We start from the raw sequence: 18265 nt of genomic DNA on the forward strand, positions 1-18265 counted from the left end.
GTGGAGTAGAACATTGACAATGAGATAATACTCAGCTTAGAGTGGAAAAATATTTTAGAACCACTTCCAGTTGTCCCATTTCCCAATATGACAATATTGTGGCTTCTTGGAGAGAAAATATGAAGGCAGAAGATCAGAGTTCCACAAAACTTTTAACTTGGTAAAAATTTGGAAATGGTAGTCTTCTTACAATAAATTCATAACCATGTTCAATACGCACTTCTCACTGGAGAAAAAGTTAATTTTCTTTCCAAATAAGCATCACAAACAAGTGTACAACTTGTATCCCAGTAAATTGGAAATTTCAGAGACCCCTCCAGCTGCCACAGTTGTACTTCTAAAGTTGTAACCCAGGGGCTTATTGTACAAGATTGAAACAGTCTCCTTTTAGAAGTCTTGCTTTACTACCGCCCTGGGTGGGCCATTAGGACTATCACTGTTAAACTAACAAAACATTATGATAAAAAAAAAAATATATATATATACATAAAGACATCTTAAATCAACTTTTATTCACCACAGGACAAGACAAACAACACTTCATGAGCCCCCCTCATTCTTCAGACACCAGCTTTCATCTGGTTGTTGGGTGGCAGTGGCTTCCTCAGGTGGATCCCCACCCTCAGTACATACTCTTTTCTTGCATGTTTCTCATGGACCTCAGGCTTCAGCATGAAACCTTCTCCTTGACAAAGCAGTCTGCGGGAGTAAAGGAAAGTGGCTCCTCTCCCAGGAGGTCTTGCAGTCGTTTACGCCAACCCTCCAGCATGTGGTCATGGGCCTCAGAGGCACCACAAGATGCAGCCCAGAAGATCTGAGGGGCCAAAACCTGGAAGCCACAGTGGTTCAGGATGCCGTTCTGCAGAGAGAAACAAGTGGTGGTAGAGTCACTTGATTCAGGTACCAGCCCATTTATCATTTGACCAGCTTAATGTATAGTGAAACTGTACCTGCACTGGCCACAGTGTGACATTCATGTCTCCGTTAATTTGATTTGCGTTGAACTTGGACATAGTGGTAAAGGACAACATGGCTTTCTTATCCTGGACAAAGGAAAACAAAGTGAGGAAAAGAAACATTTTGAGACACCAATGCAGAACTCTGAACTACTCCCCCACCTTGAAGACTCCCTGGGCGAATCGCTTCTCTTCTGTGTAGGCAAAGCCAGGTGTGAGCACCCGATCAAACCAACCCTTCATGATTGCAGGAACAGTGAACCAGTACATGGGGAACTATAGAAAATTAAAAATATATATATATATAATAATTTAAAAGCTAGTTTTCATTTGAAGAGCTTAAACATCAGAAACATTGCTGTTGATCAGGCTCTACCTGAAAGATAATGAGGTCTGCCTCGATGAGTTTACTATGCTCTTCAGTGATGTCAGCAGACAGTTTCCCTTCCTCCCATGCCAGTTTGGTCTCCTCTCCGTAACGGAAGTCCTCGGGATACTTGACTTTGCCTGCAAAAAATGAAGGAGGTTTCCTTTGTAGTGAAGAGCAATAAAAAAATTTTTTTAAAAGTTATACTTTGGGGGAAAACACTCATTTACCCGTGATGTCCTCAGCAGTAGCAGCAGCTTTAAACTTCATGGCATACAGGTCTGACACTTTAACTGTGCAGCCCTGAGCCGTTAAAACCTCAACAGCAGCATCTTTAGCTGCAGCACTAAATGAGCCGGAGCTCTGGTGGGCATACACAATCAACACTTTCTTTGCTGCAAAGCAAAAACAATTAAGATTAGATTAAGTTCCCACAGATCAGGAATATTTGAGTTATTTGAGCTTTCTGGGTTGCTATCAAAACTTTCAACAACTACAAGCAAAAACAAGCCAACAACTCACCCATTTTGAAGCAGGCTGTGGACAATGAGCTGATGAGGTGATGGAAAAAGCTGATAATTCTACAAGGGCTCAATATTCTGCTTTTATACACCCCGAGTTGAACGCCACCCAGGTGCTGCCAATCAGCAATCAATCTCACCAACCAATCAGGTGACACCAATGGATTTTCTCTCAGGTCTCCAGTCTATCTCTTTCTGAAATTGGAAACATATTTAGATACAAGTGGAGTCTATGTACCACTAACTGGAAGCTGAGGTTGTCGTTAGTTTTATACACCGGAAACACTCTTGCAAATATACCTTCACACCAGTCTCTTTTTCTATTTTGGTTAAGGAAAAGAGCTCATGTTTGTCCCTGTTTTGACCTCTTTGATAGAGTAACTGTTAGAATATTTGAGGCAATTCACGACTGTAGAGTCAAACATCGACAATGAGATAATACTTAGCTTAGAGTGGAAAAATATTTTAGAACCACTTCCAGTTGTCCCATTTCCCAATATGACAATACTGTGGCTCCTTTGAGAGCCAATATGAAGGCAGAAGATCATCAAGTTCCACAAAACTCTTAATTTGGTGAAAATTTGGAAATGCTCGTCTTACAATAAATTCATAAACATGTTCAATATTTGCTTTTCACAGGAGAAAAAGTTACTTTCTTTTGCAAAGTTAGTCCTAATAAAGTTCAGAAACAAGTAGACAACTTGTGTCCCAGGAAGTTGGAAATTTCAGAGACCCCTCTGGCTGCCACAGTTGTACTTCTAAAGTGGCAACTCAGGGGCTTGTTGTACAAGATTGAAACAGTCACCTTTTAGAAGTGCTCTGATTTACTACCAACCTGGCTGGGCAATTAGGATTACCACTGTAAAACTATCAGAAGATTATGGTAAAAAAAAGAAAAAGAAAAAACACATCTTACATCGGCTTTTATTCACCACAGGACCAGACAAACAACACTTCGTTAGCCCCCCTCATTCTTCAGACACCAGCTTTCATCTGGTTGTTGGGTGGCAGTAGCTTGCCCAGGTGGATCCCCACCATCACTCCATAGTCTTTGCTTGTATTTTCCTCATGGACCTCAGGCATCAGCAGGAAACCCTTCTTTTCATAGCAGGCCAAGGGAGTAAAGGTAAGTGTGCTCCTCTTCCAGGATGTCTTGCAGTCTTGTATACCAGTCCTCCAGCATGGCGTCACGGGTCTCAGCGGAACAATATTGAGGCCAGAAGATCTGAGGGGCCAAAACCTGGAAGCCACAGTAGTGCAGGATGCCATTCTGCAGAGAGAAACAAGTGCTGTTAGAGTGACTAGATTCAGGTACCAGCCCATTTATTATTTGACCAGCTTAATGGATAGTGAAACTGTACCTGCACCGGCCACAGTGTGACACTCATGTCTACATTAATGCCATCTGTGCTGAACGTGGACTTATGAGCCCCAGTGCTAAAGCACAACACGGCTTTCTTATCCTGGACAAAGGAAAACAAAGTGAGGAAAAGAAACATTTTGAGACACCAATGCAGAACTCTGAACTGTTCACCGACCTTGAAGAGTCCCTGGTTGTATGGTTCCTCTTGTGTGTAGGCAAAGCCAAGCGTGAGCACCCGATCAAACCAACCCTTCATGATTGCAGGAACAGTGGACCAGTACATGGGGAACTACAGAAAAATAAAAGTTTGAAACCTACTTTTCATTTGAAATGCTTAAACGTCAGAAACATTACTGTTGTTCAGGCTTTACCTGAAAGATAATGAGGTCTGCCTCGGTGACTTTACGTTGCTCTTCAATGATGTCAGCAGACAGTTTCCCTTCCTCCCCTGCCAGTTTGGTCTCCTCTGCGTAACGGAAGTCCTCGGCATTCTTGACTTGACCTGCAAAAAATGAAGGTTTCCTTTGTAGTGAAGAGTAATCAAATTTTTGTTTTTTTAAAAACCGTTATACTTTTGGGTAATACACTCATTTACCAGTGATGTCTTCAGCAGGAGCAGCAGCTTTAAACTTCATGGCATACAGGTCTGATACTTCAACTGTGCAGCCCTGAGCCGTTAAAACCTCCACAGCAGCATCTTTAGCTGCAGCACAAATTGAGCTGGAGCTCTGGTGGGCATACACAATCAACACTTTCTTATCTGCAAACCAAAACAAATTAAGATGAGATAAAGTTCCCACAGATCAGGAATTTTTGAGTTATTTGAGCTTTCTAGGTTGCTATCAAAACATTAAACAATTACAAGCTAAAACAAGCCAACAACTCACCCATTTTGAAGCAGGTGGTCTGCTCTAGACAATGAGCTGATGAGGCGATGGAAAAAGCTGATAATTCTACAAGGGCTCAATATTCTGCTTTTATACACCCCGAGCTGAACATCACCCAGGTGTTGCGAATCAGCAATGAAGCTCACCAACCAATCAGGTGACACCAATGGATTTTCTCTCAGTCTATCTCTTTCGGAAATTGGAAACATAATTAGATACAAGTGGAGTCTATGTACCACTAACTGTAAGCCGAGGTTGCTGCCAGTTTTATACACCGGAAACACTCTTGCAGATATACCTTCACAGGTCTCTTTTTCTATTTTGGTTAAGGAAAAGAGCTCATGTTTGTCCCTGTTTTGACCTCTTTGATAGAGTAACTGTTAGAATATTTGAGGCCATTCATGTCTGTAGAATCAAACATTGACAGAGACACAATACTCAGCTTAGAGTGGAAAAATATTTTATAACCACTTCCAGTTGTCCCATTTCCCAATATGACAATATTGTGGCTCCTTTGAGAGCTAATGTGAAAGCAGAAGGTCATCAAGTTCCACAAAACTCTTAATTTGGTGAAATTTTGGAAATGGTAGAGTCTTCTTACAATAAATTCATAAACATTTTAAATACTTGCTTTTCAAAGGAGAAAAAGTTAATTTCCTTTGCAAAGTTTGTCCAAATAAGCTTCAGAAACAAGGGCACAACTTGTGGCCCAGTAAATTGGACATTTCAGAGACCCCTCTCGCTGCCACAGTTGTACTTCTAAAGTGGCAACCCAGGGGCTTGTTGTTCAAGATTGAAACAGTCTCCTTTTAGAAGTCTTGATTTACTGCCAACCTGGCTGGGCCACTGGGACTATCACTATTAAACTAACAGAAGATTAAGATCAAAAAAAATAAATAAAGACATCTTAAATCAGGTGAAATCAGCTTTTATTCACCACAGGACAAGACAGGCAACACTTCATTAGCCCCCCATTCTTCAGACACCAGCTTTCATTTGGTTGTTGGGTGGCAGTGGCTTCCTCAGGTGGATCCCCACCGTCAGTCCATACTCTTTTCTTGCATGTTTCTCATGGACCTCAGGCTTCAGCAGGAAACCTTCTGCTTGACAAAGCAGTCCGCGGGAGTAAAGGAAAGTGGCTCCTCTCCCAGGAGGTCTTGCAGTCGTTTACGCCAGCCCTCCAGCATGGAGTCACGGGCCTCAGAGGCACCACAAGATGGAGCCCAGAAGATTTGAGGGGCCAAAACCTGGAAGCCACAGTGCTTCAGGATGCCGTTCTGCAGAGAGAAACAAGGGTTGGTAGAGTCACTTGATTCAGGTACCAGCCCATTTATCGTTTGACCAGCTTAAGTATAGTGAAACTGTACCTGCACCGGCCACAGTGTGACATTCATGTCTCCATTAATTTGATTTGCGTTGAACTTGGACCTGGTGGTAAAGGACAACATGGCTTTCTTATCCTGGACAAAGGAAAACAAAGTGAGGAAAAGAAACTTTGAGACACCAATGCAGAACTCTGAACTGTTCCCCTACCTTGAAGACTCCCTGTGTGAATCGCTTCTCTTCTGTGTAGGCAAAGCCAAGCGTGAGCACTCGATCAAACCAACCCTTCATGATTGCAGGAACAGTGAACCAGTACATGGGGAACTACAGAAAATAAAAAAATTCTAATTTTAAAGCTCGTTCTCATTTCAACAGCGTGAACGTCTGAAACATTAATGTTGATCAGGCTTTACCTGAAAGATAATGAGGTCTGCTTCGTTGAGTTTACTTTGCTCTTCAGTGATGTCAGCAGACAGTTTCCCTTCCTCCCATGCCAGTTTGGTCTCCTCTGCGTAACGGAAGTCCTCGGGATACTTGACTTGGCCTGCAACAAATGAAGGAGGTTTCCTTTGGAGTGAAGAGCAATCAAAAAAACATTTTAAAGTTACACTTTTGGGTAATACACTCATTTACCTGTGATGTCCTCAGCAGTAGCAGCAGCTTTAAACTTCATGGCATACAGGTCTGATACTTCAACTGTGCATCCCTGAGCCGTTAAAACCTCAACAGCAGCATCTTTAGCTGCAGCACTAAATGAGCCGGAGCTCTGGTGTCCAAACACAATCAACACTTTCTTTGCTGCAAAGCAAAAAAATTAAGATTAGATTAAAGTCTCATCAGATCAGGAATATTTGAGTTAATTGAGCTTTTTGGGTTGCTATCAAAACGTTCAACAATTACAAACAAAGACAAGCCAACAATTCACCCATTTTGAAGCAGGCTGTGGACAATGAGCTGATGAGGTGATGGAAAAAGCTGATAATTCTACAAGGGCTCAATATTCTGCTTTTATACACCCCGAGTTGAACGTCACCCAGGTGCTGCCGATCAGCAATCAAGCTCACCAACCAATCAGGTGACACCAATGGATTTTCTCTCAGGTCTCCAGTCTATCTCTTTCTGAAATTGGAAACATATTTAGATACAAGTGGAGTCTATGTACCACGAACTGTAAGCTGAGGTTGCTGCCAGTTTTATACACCGGAAACACTCTTGCAGATGTACCTCCACAACAGTCTCTTTTTCTATTTTCGTTTAGGAAAAGAGTTCATGTTTGTCCCTGATTTGACCTCTTTGATAGAGTAACTGTTAGAATATTAGAGGCCATTTATGTCTGTAGAATCAAACATTGACAGAGACACAATACTCAGCTTAGAGTGGAAAAATATTTTATAACCACTTCCAGTTGTCCCATTTCCCAATATGACAATATTATGGCTCCTTGGAGAGCAAATATGAAGGCACAAGATCAGAGTTCCACAAAACCTTTAATGTGGTAAACATTTTGAAATGGTAGTCTTCTTACAATAAATTCATAAACATTTTCAATACTCACTTTTCACAGGAGAAAAAGTTAATTTCCTTTCCAAATAAGCATCACAAACAAGTGCACAACTTGTGTCCCAGTAAGTTGGATATTTCAGAGACCCCTCGAGCTGCCACAACATTATTTCTAAAGTGGCAACCCAGGGGTTTATTGGAAAAGATTGAAACGGTCTCCTTTTAGAATTATTGATTTACTGCCAACCTGGCTGGGCCATTAGGCCCATCACTGTTAAACTAACAGAAGATTATGATTTTAAAAAAAAATAGACATCTTAAATGAGAAGAAATCAGCTTTTATTCACAATAAGACAAGACAATCAACATTTCATTAGCCCCCCTCATTCTTCAGACACCAGCTTTCATCTCGTTGTTGGGTGGCAGTGGCTTCCCCAGGTGGATCCCCACCATCAGTCCATACTCTTTCCTTGCATGTTTCTCATGGACCTCAGGCTTCAGCATGAAACCGTCTCCTTGACAAAGCAGTCTGCGGAAATAAAGGAAACTGGCTCCTCTCCTAGGAGGTCTTGCAGTCGTTTACGCCAGCCCTCCAGCATGGAGTCACGGGCCACAGAGGCATCACAAGATGGAGCCCAGAAGATCTGAGGGGCCAAAACCTGGAAGCCACAGTGGTTCAGGATGCCGTTCTGCAGAGAGAAACAAGTGTTGGTAGAGTCACTCGAGTCAGGTACCAGCCCATTTATTGTTTGACCAGCTAAATGTACAGTGAAACTGTACCTGCACCGGCCACAGTGTAACATTCATGTTTTCATTAATTTGATTTGCGTTGAACTTGGACCTGGTGGTAAAGGACAACATGGCTTTCTTATCCTGGACAAAGGAAAACAAAGTGAGGAAAAGAAACATTTTGAGACACCAATGCAGAACTCTAAACTGCACACCTACCTTGAAGACTCCCTGGGTGAATCGCTTCTCTGGTGTGTTGGCAAAGCCAGGCGTGAGCACCCGATCAAACCAAACCTTCATGATTGCAGGAACAGTGAACCAGTACATGGGAAACTACAGAAGAAAAAAAAAAAAGAATAATTTAAAAGCTAGTTTTCATTTGAAGGGCTTAAACATCAGAAACATTACTGTTGATCAGGCTTTACCTGAAAGATAATGAGGTCTGCCTCAATGAGTTTGCTTTGCTCTTCAGTGATTTCATCAGACAGTTTCCCTTCCTCCAATGCCAGTCTGGTCTCCTCTGGGTAACAGAAGTCCTTGGGTTTCGTGACCCTGCCTGTAAAAAATGAAAGAGGTTTCCTTTGTAGTGAAGAGCATCAAAATAAAAAAAAAAGTTATACTTTGGGGGAAAACAGTCATTTACCCGTGAGGTCCTTAGCAGTAGCAGCAGCTTTAAACTTCATGGCATACAGGTCTGATACTTTAACTGTGCAGCCCTGAGCCATTAAAACCTCCACAGCAGCATCTTTAGCTGCAGCACTAAATGAGCCAGATCTCTGGTGTGCATACACAATCAACACTTTCTTTGCTGCAAAGCAAAAAAATTAAGATTAGATTAAAGTCTCATCAGATCAGGAATATTTGAGTTATTTGAGCTTTTTGGGTTGCTATCAAAATTTTCAACAATTACATGCAACGACAAACCAACAACTCACCCATTTTGAAGCAGGCTGTGGACGATGAGCTGATGAGGTGATGGAAAATGCTGATAATTCTACAAGGGCTCAATATTCTGTTTTTATACACCCCGAGCTGAACGTCACCCAGGTGCTGTCAATCAGCAATCAAGCTCACCAACCAATCAGGTGACACCAATGGATTTTCTGTCAGGTCTCCAGTCTATCTCCTTCTGAAATTGGAAACATATTTAGATATAAGTGGAGTCTATGTACCACTAACTGTAAGCTGAGGATGCTGCCAGTTTTATACACCAGAAACACTCTTGCAGATATACCTTCACAACAGTCTCTTTTTCTATTTTGGTTTAGGAAAAGAGCTCATGTTTCTCCCTGTTTTGACCTCTTTGATAGAGTAACTGTTAGAATATTTGAGGCCATTCATGTCGAGAGTCAAACATCGACAATGAGATAATATTCAGCTTAGAATGGAAAAATATTTTAGAACCACTTCCAGTTGTCCCATTTCCCAATATGAAAATATTGTGGCTCCTTTGAGAGCAAATATGAAGGCAGAAGATCAGAGTTCCACAAAACTTTTAACGTGGTAAAAATTTGGAAATGGTAGTCTTCTTACAATAAATTCATAAACAAGTTCAATACTCACTTTTCACAGAAAAAAAAGTTAATTTCATTTCCAAATATAGTCCAAATGAGCATCATAAACAAGTGTACAACTTGTGTGCCAGTAAATTGGAAATTTCAGACACCCCTCTAGCTGCCACAGTTATGCTTCTAAAGTGGCAACCCAGGGGCTTGTTGTACAAGATTGAAACATTCTTCTTTCAGAAGTCTTGATTTACTGCCAACCTGGCTGGGCCATTAGGACTATCACTGTTAAACTAACAGAAGATGACAAAAAAATAAATAAAGACATCTTAAATCAGAAGAAATCAGCTTTTATTCACCCCAGGACAAGACAAACAACACTTCATTAGCCCCCCTCATTCTTCAGACACCAGTTTTCATCTGGTTATTAGATGGCAGTGGCTTCCCCAGGTGGATCCCCACTGTCAGTCCATACTCTTTTCTTGCATATTTCTCATGGACCTCAGGCTTCAGCAGGAAACCTTCTGCTTGACAAAGTAGTCCGCCGGAGTAAATGAAAGTGGCTCCTCTCCCAGGAGGTCTTGCAGTCGTTTACGCCAGCCCTCCAGCATGGAGTCACGGGTCTCAGAGTCACCACAAGATGGAGTCCAGAAGATCTGAGGGGCCAAAACCTGGAAGCCACAGTGCTTCAGGATGCCATTCTGCAGAGAGAAACAAGGGTTGGTAGAGTCACTTGATTCAGGTACCAGCCCATTTATCTTTTGACCAGCTAAATGTACAGTGAAACTGTACCTGCACCGGCCACAGCGTGACATTCATGTCTCCATTAATTTGATTTGCGTTGAACTTGGACCTGGTGGTAAAGGACAACATGGCTTTCTTATCCTGGACAAAGGAAAACAAAGTGAGGAAAAGAAACATTTTGAGACACCAATGCAGAACTCTGAACTCCTCCCCTACCTTGAAGAGTCCCTTGGTGAATTGCTTCTCTTGTGTGTAGGCAAAGCCAAGTGTGAGCACTCGATCAAACCAACCCTTCATGATTGCAGGAACAGTGAACCAGAACATGGGAAACTACAGAAAATAAAAAAAAGTACAATTTAAAAGCTAGTTTTCATTTCAACGGCTTAAACGTCAGAAACACTACTGTTGATCAGGCTCCACCTGAAAGATAATGAGGTCTGCCTCGATGAGTTTACTTTGCTCTTCAGTGATGTCAGCAGACAGTTTCCCTTCCTCCCATGCCAGTTTGGTCTCCTCTGCGTAACGGAAGTGCTCGGCATTCTTGACTTGGCCTGTAAAAATGAAGGAGGTTTCCTTTTTAGTGAAGAGCAATCAAAATTTTTTTTTAAAAAACATTATACTTAGGGGTAATACACTCATTTACCTGTGATGTCCTCAGCAGTAGCAGCAGCTTTAAACTTCATGGCATATAGGTCTGATACTTTAACTGTGCAGCCCTGAGTCGTTAAAACCTCCACAGCAGCATCTTTAGCTGCAGCACTAAATGAGCCGGAGCTCTGGTGGGCATACACAATCAACACTTTCTTTGCTGCAAAGCAAAAAAATTAAGATTAGATTAAGTTCCCACATATCAGAAATATTTGAGTTATTTGAGCTTTCTAGGTTTCTATCGAAACTTTCAACAATTACAAGCAAAAACAAGCCAACAATTCACCCATTTTGAAGCAGGACATCTGCTGTGGACAATGAGCTGATGAGATGATGGGAAAAAAAAGCTCAATATTCTGCTTTTATACACCCCGAGCTGAACGTCACCCAGGTGCTGCCAATCAGCAATCAAGCTCACCAACCAATCAGGTGGCACCAATGGATTTTCTCTCAGGTCTCCAGTCTATCTTTTACTGAAATTGGAAACATATTTAGATACAAGTAGAGTCTATGTACCACTAACTGTAAGCTGAGGTTGTCGTTAGTTTTATACACCGGAAACACTCTTGCAGATATATCTTCACAACAGTCTCTTTTTCTGTTTTGGTTCAGGAAAAGAGCTCATGTTTGTCCCCGTTTTGACCTCTTTCATAGAGTAACTGTTAGAATATTTGAGGCCATTAATGTCTGTAGAGTCAAACATCGACAATGAGATAATATTCAGCTTAGAGTGGAAAAATATTTTAGAATCACTTCCTGTTGTCCCATTTCCCAGTTTGACAATGTTGCATCTCATTTGACAGCAAATAAGGCAGAAGGTCATCAAGTTACACAAAACTCTTAAATTGGTGAAAATTTGGAAATACTAGTCTTCTCACAATAAATTCATAAACATGTTCAACGGTCACATTTCACAGGGAAAAAAAGTTACTTTCCTTTGCAAATATTGTCCAAACAAGCATCACAAATACATGTACAACTTGTGTCCCAGTAAATTGGAAATTTCAAAGACCCCTCGAGCTGCCACAGTTGCACTTCTAAAGTGGCAACCCAGGGGCTTATTGTACAAGATTGAAACAGTCTCCTGTTAGAAGTCCTTTGATTTACTACCAACCTGGCTGGGCCATTAGGACTACCACTGTTAAACTAACAGAAGATTACGATAAAAATAAATAAAGACATCTTAAATCGGATGAAGTCAGCTTTTATTCACCACAGGGCAAGACAAACAACACGTCATTAGCCCCCTCATTCTTCAGACACCAGCTTTCATCTGGTTGTTGGGTGGCAGTAGCTTGCCCAGGTGGATCCCCACCGTCAGTCCATACTCTTTGCTTGGATGTTTCTCATGGCCATCAGGCTTCAGCATGAAACCTTCTCCTTGTCAAAGCAGTCCGAGGGAGTAAAGAAAAGTGGGCTCCTCTCCCAGGAGGTCTTGCAGTCGTTTACGCCAGCCCTCCAGCATGGAGTCGCCGGTCTCAGAGTCACCACAAGATGGAGTCCAGAAGATCTGAGGGGCCAAAACCTGGAAGCCACAGTAGTGCAAGATGCCGTTCTGCAGAGAGAAACAAGTGCTGTTAGAGTCACTTGATTCAGGTACCAGCCCATTTATTGTTTGACCAGCTTAATGTATAGTGAAACTGTACCTGCAGCGGCCACAGTGGGACATTCATGTCTCCATTAATGCCATACTGTATCTGCAGCGGCCACAGTGTGACATTCATGTCTTCATTAATGCCATTTGCGCTGAACATGGACTTATGAGACCCAGTGGTAAAGGACAACATGGCTTTCTTATCCTGGACAAAGGAAAACAAAGTGAGGAAAAGAAACATTTTAAAACACCAATGCAGAACTCTGAACTGTTCCCCTACCTTGAAAAGTCCCTGGTTATATGGTTCCTCTTGTGTGTAGGCAAAGCCAAGCGTGAGCACCCGATCAAACCAACCCTTCATGATTGCAGGAACAGTGAACCAGTACATGGGGAACTATAGAAAATTTAAAAAAAAATTATATATAATAATTTAAAAGCTAGTTTTCATTTGAAGGGCTTAAACGTCAGACACATTACAGTTTATCAGGCTCTACCTGAAAGATAATGAGGTCTGCCTCAGTGACTTTACGTTGCTCTTCAGTGATGTCAGCAGACAGTTTCCCTTCCTCCCATGCCAGTTTGGTCTCCTCTGCGTAACGGAAGTCCTCGGAATTCTTAACATCGCCTGCAACAAATGAAGGGTGTTTCCTTTGTAGTGAAGAGCAATCAAAATAAAAAAAAATAAAAAAAACATTATACTTAGGGGTAATACACTCATTTACCTGTGATGTCCTCAGCAGTAGCAGCAGCTTTAAACTTCATGGCATACAGGTCTGATACTTCAACTGTGCAGCCCTGAGCCGTTAAAACCTCCACAGCAGCATCTTTAGCTGCAGCACTAAATGAGCCGGAGCTCTGGTGGGCATACACAATCAACACTTTCTTTGCTGCCAAGCAAAAAAAATTAAGATTAGATTAGATTAAATTCCCATCAGATCAGGAATATTTGAGTTACTTGAGCGTTCTAGCTTGCTATCAAAACTTTTAACAATTACAAACAAAGACAAGACAACAACTCACCCATTTTGAAGCAGGTGGTCTGCTCTGGACAGTGAGCTGATGGAATAAGCTGATAATTCTACAAGGGCTCAATATTCTGTTTTTATACAACCCGAGCTCAAACTCACCCAGGTGCTGCCAATCAGCAATCAAGCTCACCAGCCAATCAGGTGACACCAATGGATTTTCCCTCAGGTCTCCAGTCTATCTTTTACTGAAATTGGAAACATATTTAGATACAAGTGGAGTCTATGTACCACTAACTGTAAGCTGAGGTTGCTGCCAGTTTTATACACCGGAAACACTCTTGCAGATATACCTTCACAATAGTCTCTTTTTCTATTTTGGTTTAGGAAAAGAGTTCATGTTCGTCCCTGTTTTGACCTCTTTGACAGAGTTACTGTTAGAATATTTGAGGCCATTCATGTCTGTAGAGTCCAACATCGATAATGATAATACTCGGCTTGGAGTGGAAAAATATTTTAGAACCACTTCCAGTTGTCCCATTTCCCAATATGACAATATTGTGGCTCCTTTGAGAGCTAATATGAAGGCAGAAGATCAGAGTTCCACAAAACTTAACGTGGTAAAAATTTGGAAATGATAGAGTCTTCTTACAATAAATTCATAAACATTTTCAACACTCGCTTTTCACAGGAGAAAATTAATTTCATTGCAAATATTTTCCAAATAAGCTTCAGAAACAAGGGCACAACTTGTGGCCCAGTAAATTGGAAATTTCAGAGACCCCGCTAGCTGCCACAGTTGCACTTCTAAAGTGGCAACCCAGGGGATTATTGTACAAGATTGAGACAGTCTCCTTTTCGAAGTCTCTATTTACTTCCAACCTGGCTGGGCTATTAGGATGACCACTGTTAAACTAACAGAAGATTATTATAAAAAAATAAAGACATCTTAAATAGGATGTAATCAGCTTTTATTCACCACAGGACAAGACAGACAACACTTCATTAGCCCCCCTCATTCTTCAGACACCAGCTTTCATCTGGTTGTTGGGTGGCAGTAGCTTGCCCAGGTGGATCCCCACCGTCAGTCCATACTCTTTTCTTGCATGTTTCTCTTGGACCTCAGGCTTCAGCAGGAAACCTTCTGCTTAACATAGCGGTCCGCAGGAGTAAAGGAAAGTGGTTCCTCTCCCAGGATGTCTTGCAGTCGTTTACGCCAGCCCTCCAGCACGGAGTCACGGGCCTCAGAGGCATCACAAGATGGAGCCCAGAAGATCTGAGGGGCCAAAACCTGGAAGCCACAGTAATTCAAGATGCCGTTCTGCAGAGAGAAACAAGTGTTGTTGGAGTCACTTGATTCAGGTACCAGCCCGTTTATCGTTTGACCAGTTTAATGTACAGTGAAACTATACCTGCAGCGGCCACAGTGTGACATTCATGTCTCCATTAAGTAGACTTGCGCTGAACATGGACCTGGTGGTAAAGGACAACATGGCTTTCTTATCCTGGACAAAGGAAAACAAAGTGAGGAAAAGAAACATTTTGAGACACCAATGCAGAACTCTGAACTGTTCCCCTACCTTGAAGAGTCCCTGGTTGTATGGTTCCTCTTGTGTGTAGGCAAAGCCAAGCGTGAGCACCCGATCAATCCAACCCTTCATGATTGCAGGAACAGTGAACCAGTACATGGGATACTACAGGGGGAGGGAAGAAAGAGGGAATGAAAGAAGGGAGAAAAAAAAAAAAAAAAAAAACAAGTAAAAGCTAGTTTTCATTTGAAGGGCTTAGACGTCAGAAACATTACTGTTGATCAGGCTCTACCTGCAAGATAATGAGGTCTGCCTCGGTGACTTTACGTTGCTCTTCAGTGATGTCAGCAGACAGTTTCCCTTCCTCCCATGCCAGTTTGGTCTCCTCTGCGTAACGGAAGTGCTCGGCATTCTTGACTTGGCCTGCAACAAATGAAGGAGGTTTCCTTTGGAGGTGAAGAGCAATCAAAATAAAAAAAAAGTTACACTTTGGGGGAAAACACTCATTTACCTGTGATGTCCTCAGCAGTAGCAGCAGCTTTAAACTCCATGGCATACAGGTCTGATACTTCAACTGTGCAGCCCTGAGCCGTTAAAACCTCAACAGCAGCATCTTTAGCTGCAGCAGTAAATGAACTGGAGCTTTGGTGGGCATACACAATCAACACTTTCTTATCTGCAAAGCAAAAAAAAATGTAGATTAAATTAAGTTCCCATCAGATCAGGAATATTTGAGTTACTTGAGCTTTCATGGTTGCTATCAAAACTTTCAACAATTACAAGCAAAGACAAGACAACAACTCACCCATTTTGAAACAGGCTTTCTGTTGTGGACAATGAGCTGATGAGATGAAGGAAAAAAAAGGTCAATATTCTGCTTTTATTTACCCCGAGCTCAAACTCACCCAGGTGCTGCCAATCAGCAATCAAGCTCACCAACCAATCAGGTGACACCAATGGATTTTCTCTCAGGTCTCCAGTCTATTTCTGAAATTGGAAGCATATTTAAATAGAAGTGGAGTCTATGTACCACTAACTGTAAGCTGAGGTTGCTGCCAGTTTTATACACCAGAAACACTCTTGCAGATATACCTTCACAACAGTCTCTTTTTCTATTTTCGTTAAGGAAAAGAGCTCGTGTCCCTTTTCGACCTCTTTGATAGAGTAACTGTTAGAATATTTGAGGCCATTCATGTCTGTTCAGTCAAACTTTGACAGTGAGATAATACTCTGCTTAGAATGGAAAAATATTTTAGAACCACTTCCAGTTGTGCCATTTCCCAATATGACAATATTGTGGCTCCTCTGAGAGCTGATATGACGGCACAAGATCAGAGTTCCACAAAACTTTTAACGTGGTAAACATTTGGAAATGGTAGAGTCTTCTTACAATAAATTCATGAACATGTTCAATACTCGCTTTCACAGGAGAAAAAGTTACTTCCCTTTGCAAAGTTAGTCTAAGCCTCAGAAATAAGTGTACAACTTGTATCCCAGTAAATACTAAATTTCAGAGACCCCTCTAGCTGCCACAGTTGTGCTTCTAAAGTGGTTACCCAGGGGCTTATTGTACAAGATTGAAACAGTCTCCTTTTAGAAGTCCTTTGATTTACTGCCAATCTGGCTGGGCCATTAGGAATACCACTGTTAAACTAACAGAAGATTATAATACAAAAGAAATAAAGACATCTTAAATCAGATGAAATCAGCATTTATTCACCACAGGACAAGACAAACAACACTTCATTAGCCCCCCTCATTCTTCAGACACCAGCTTTCATCTGGTTGTTTGGTGTCAGTGACTTCCCCAGGTGCATCCCCACCATCAGTCCATACTCTTTGCTTGCATGTTTCTCATGGACATCAGGCTTCAGCAGGAAACCTTCTCCTTGTCAAAGCAGTCCGAGGGAGTAAAGGAAAGTCGGCTCCTCTCCCAGCAGGTCTTGCAGTCGTTTACGCCAGCCCTCCAGCATGGCGTCACGGGCCTCAGAGGCAGCATTATATGGAGCCCAGAAGATCTGAGGGGCCAAAACCTGGAAGCCACAGTAGTGCAGGATGCCGTTCTGCAGAGAAACAAGTGTTGTTAGAATCACTTGATTCAGGTACCAGCCCGTTTATCGTTTGACCAGCTTAATGTAGAGTGAAACTGTACCTGCAGCGGCCACAGTGTGACATTCATGTCACCATTAATGCCATTTGCACCCAACATGGGGTCATGAGAGCCAGTGGTAAAGGACAACATGGCTTTCTTATCCTGGACAAAGGAAAACAAAGTGAGGAAAAGAAACATTTTGAGACACCAATGCAGAACTCTGAACTGTTCCCCTACCTTGAAGACTCCCTGGGTGAATCGCTTCTCTTGTGTGTAGGCAAAGCCAAGCGTGAGCACCCGATCAAGCCAACCCTTCATGATTGCAGGAACAGTGAACCAGTACATGGGGAACTACAGAAAAAAAAAAGTTTAAATCTAGGTTTCATTTGAAGGGCTTGAACGTCAGAAACATTACTGTTGATCAGGCTCTACCTGCAAGATAATGAGGTCTGCCTCGGTGACTTTACGTTGCTCTTCAGTGATGTCAGCAGACAGTTTCCCTTCCTCCCATGCCAGTTTGGTCTCCTCTACATAAGGGAGGTGCTCTGCATTCTTAACATTGCCTGTAACAAATGAAGGTTTCCTTTGTAGTGAAGAGCAATCAAAACATTATTTTTACACTTTGGGGGAAAACACTCATTTACCTTTTATGTCTTCAGCAGTAGCAGCAGCAGCAGCTTTAAACTTCATGGCATACAGGTCTGATACTTCAACTATGCAGCCCTGAGCCGTTAAAACCTCCACAGCAGCATCTTTAGCTGCAGCACTAAATGAGCCGGAGCTCTGGTGGGCAAACACAATCAACACTTTCTTTGCTGCAAAGCAAAAAAATAAAAGATTGGATTAACTTCCCATCAGATCAGAAGCATTTCAGCAACCAAAACTTTCAACAAATTACAAGCAAAGGCAAATAAACACACCCATTTTGAAGCAAGCTGTTAACTGTCAATGATGAGCTGTACAGTGAGTTGATGGAAAAAGCTGCTCATCTTGAATGAGCTCAACGAGCTGTTTTTAAATACCCTAAGCTCAAACTCACCCAGGTGTAGCCAATCAGCAATCAAGCTCATCAATCAAACAGCTGGCTCCGAATGATTATCCCTCAGATCCATTCTTCAAATATTTTACATCAACTTGAAGTGCATTTCATATACCACTTACAGCAAGCAGAAGATGTAACCAGTTTTATATACATGATCAATTCTTGCGCGTGTACCTTCTACTTAAAGACAGAGCATCTCTTTTTCTATTTGGGTTTACCCACGAAGAGACAGAGCTCATGATGGTCTATGTTTTGATGTCATTTATTCAGCAACTGCAAGGATATTTGAGAGCATGCGTGTCAGTCTTTGTCTGTCTGTTTTCAGACGTTTAGAAAATTGTATACCACTCCTGATGTCTTCAAACCACATGAAGCACACGTGGCTGCGTGATCCTCACTATAGTGTTACTGGTTTTCAGTTCTGTTTTCCTTTACTTTACGTTCCTCCAAAGAAACACTTGCCTGCGGTCAAGTCCACTCACAAATGTTTCCTTGTAAAA

General features: G+C 41.9%; 2 protein-coding genes and 6 pseudogenes across 2 annotated transcripts; all 8 read right to left on the reverse strand.

Annotated features, from left to right (window-relative positions):
- Positions 1-560: 560 nt before the first annotated feature.
- LOC138201607 (NAD(P)H dehydrogenase [quinone] 1-like) lies at positions 561-1849 on the reverse strand (annotated as a pseudogene).
- Positions 1850-2819: 970 nt separating this feature from the next.
- LOC138201608 (ribosyldihydronicotinamide dehydrogenase [quinone]-like) lies at positions 2820-4098 on the reverse strand (annotated as a pseudogene).
- A 974-nt stretch (positions 4099-5072) lies between these two features.
- LOC138201609 (NAD(P)H dehydrogenase [quinone] 1-like) lies at positions 5073-7177 on the reverse strand (annotated as a pseudogene).
- Positions 7178-7414: 237 nt separating this feature from the next.
- LOC138200702 (NAD(P)H dehydrogenase [quinone] 1-like) lies at positions 7415-8371 on the reverse strand. The gene is made up of 5 exons (XM_069153575.1): positions 8290-8371; positions 8072-8202; positions 7866-7979; positions 7698-7790; positions 7415-7606 (listed from the first exon to the last, which is right to left on the reverse strand). Exons 1-5 carry the CDS (start codon positions 8369-8371, stop codon positions 7415-7417), a joined length of 612 nt encoding a protein of 203 aa, XP_069009676.1.
- A 1182-nt stretch (positions 8372-9553) lies between these two features.
- LOC138201610 (NAD(P)H dehydrogenase [quinone] 1-like) lies at positions 9554-11670 on the reverse strand (annotated as a pseudogene).
- Positions 11671-11798: 128 nt separating this feature from the next.
- LOC138201611 (NAD(P)H dehydrogenase [quinone] 1-like) lies at positions 11799-13031 on the reverse strand (the record flags this gene model as incomplete). The annotated part of the gene is given in 8 exon segments (XM_069155229.1): positions 11799-11920; positions 11923-11977; positions 11979-12098; positions 12190-12240; positions 12289-12342; positions 12418-12531; positions 12632-12762; positions 12860-13031. Coding segments are annotated over 8 exon segments (819 nt in total), but the record flags the coding sequence as incomplete, so codon positions are not given.
- A 1093-nt stretch (positions 13032-14124) lies between these two features.
- Positions 14125-15440, reverse strand: LOC138201612 (NAD(P)H dehydrogenase [quinone] 1-like; annotated as a pseudogene).
- Positions 15441-16394: 954 nt separating this feature from the next.
- Positions 16395-17647, reverse strand: LOC138201613 (NAD(P)H dehydrogenase [quinone] 1-like; annotated as a pseudogene).
- Positions 17648-18265: the final 618 nt, after the last annotated feature.

Source organism: Embiotoca jacksoni, unplaced genomic scaffold (assembly GCF_022577435.1).
Source record: "Embiotoca jacksoni isolate LCO1_2020_lvr unplaced genomic scaffold, fEmbJac1.0.p SCAF_2, whole genome shotgun sequence".
Lineage (NCBI taxonomy): Eukaryota > Metazoa > Chordata > Actinopteri > Embiotocidae > Embiotoca > Embiotoca jacksoni.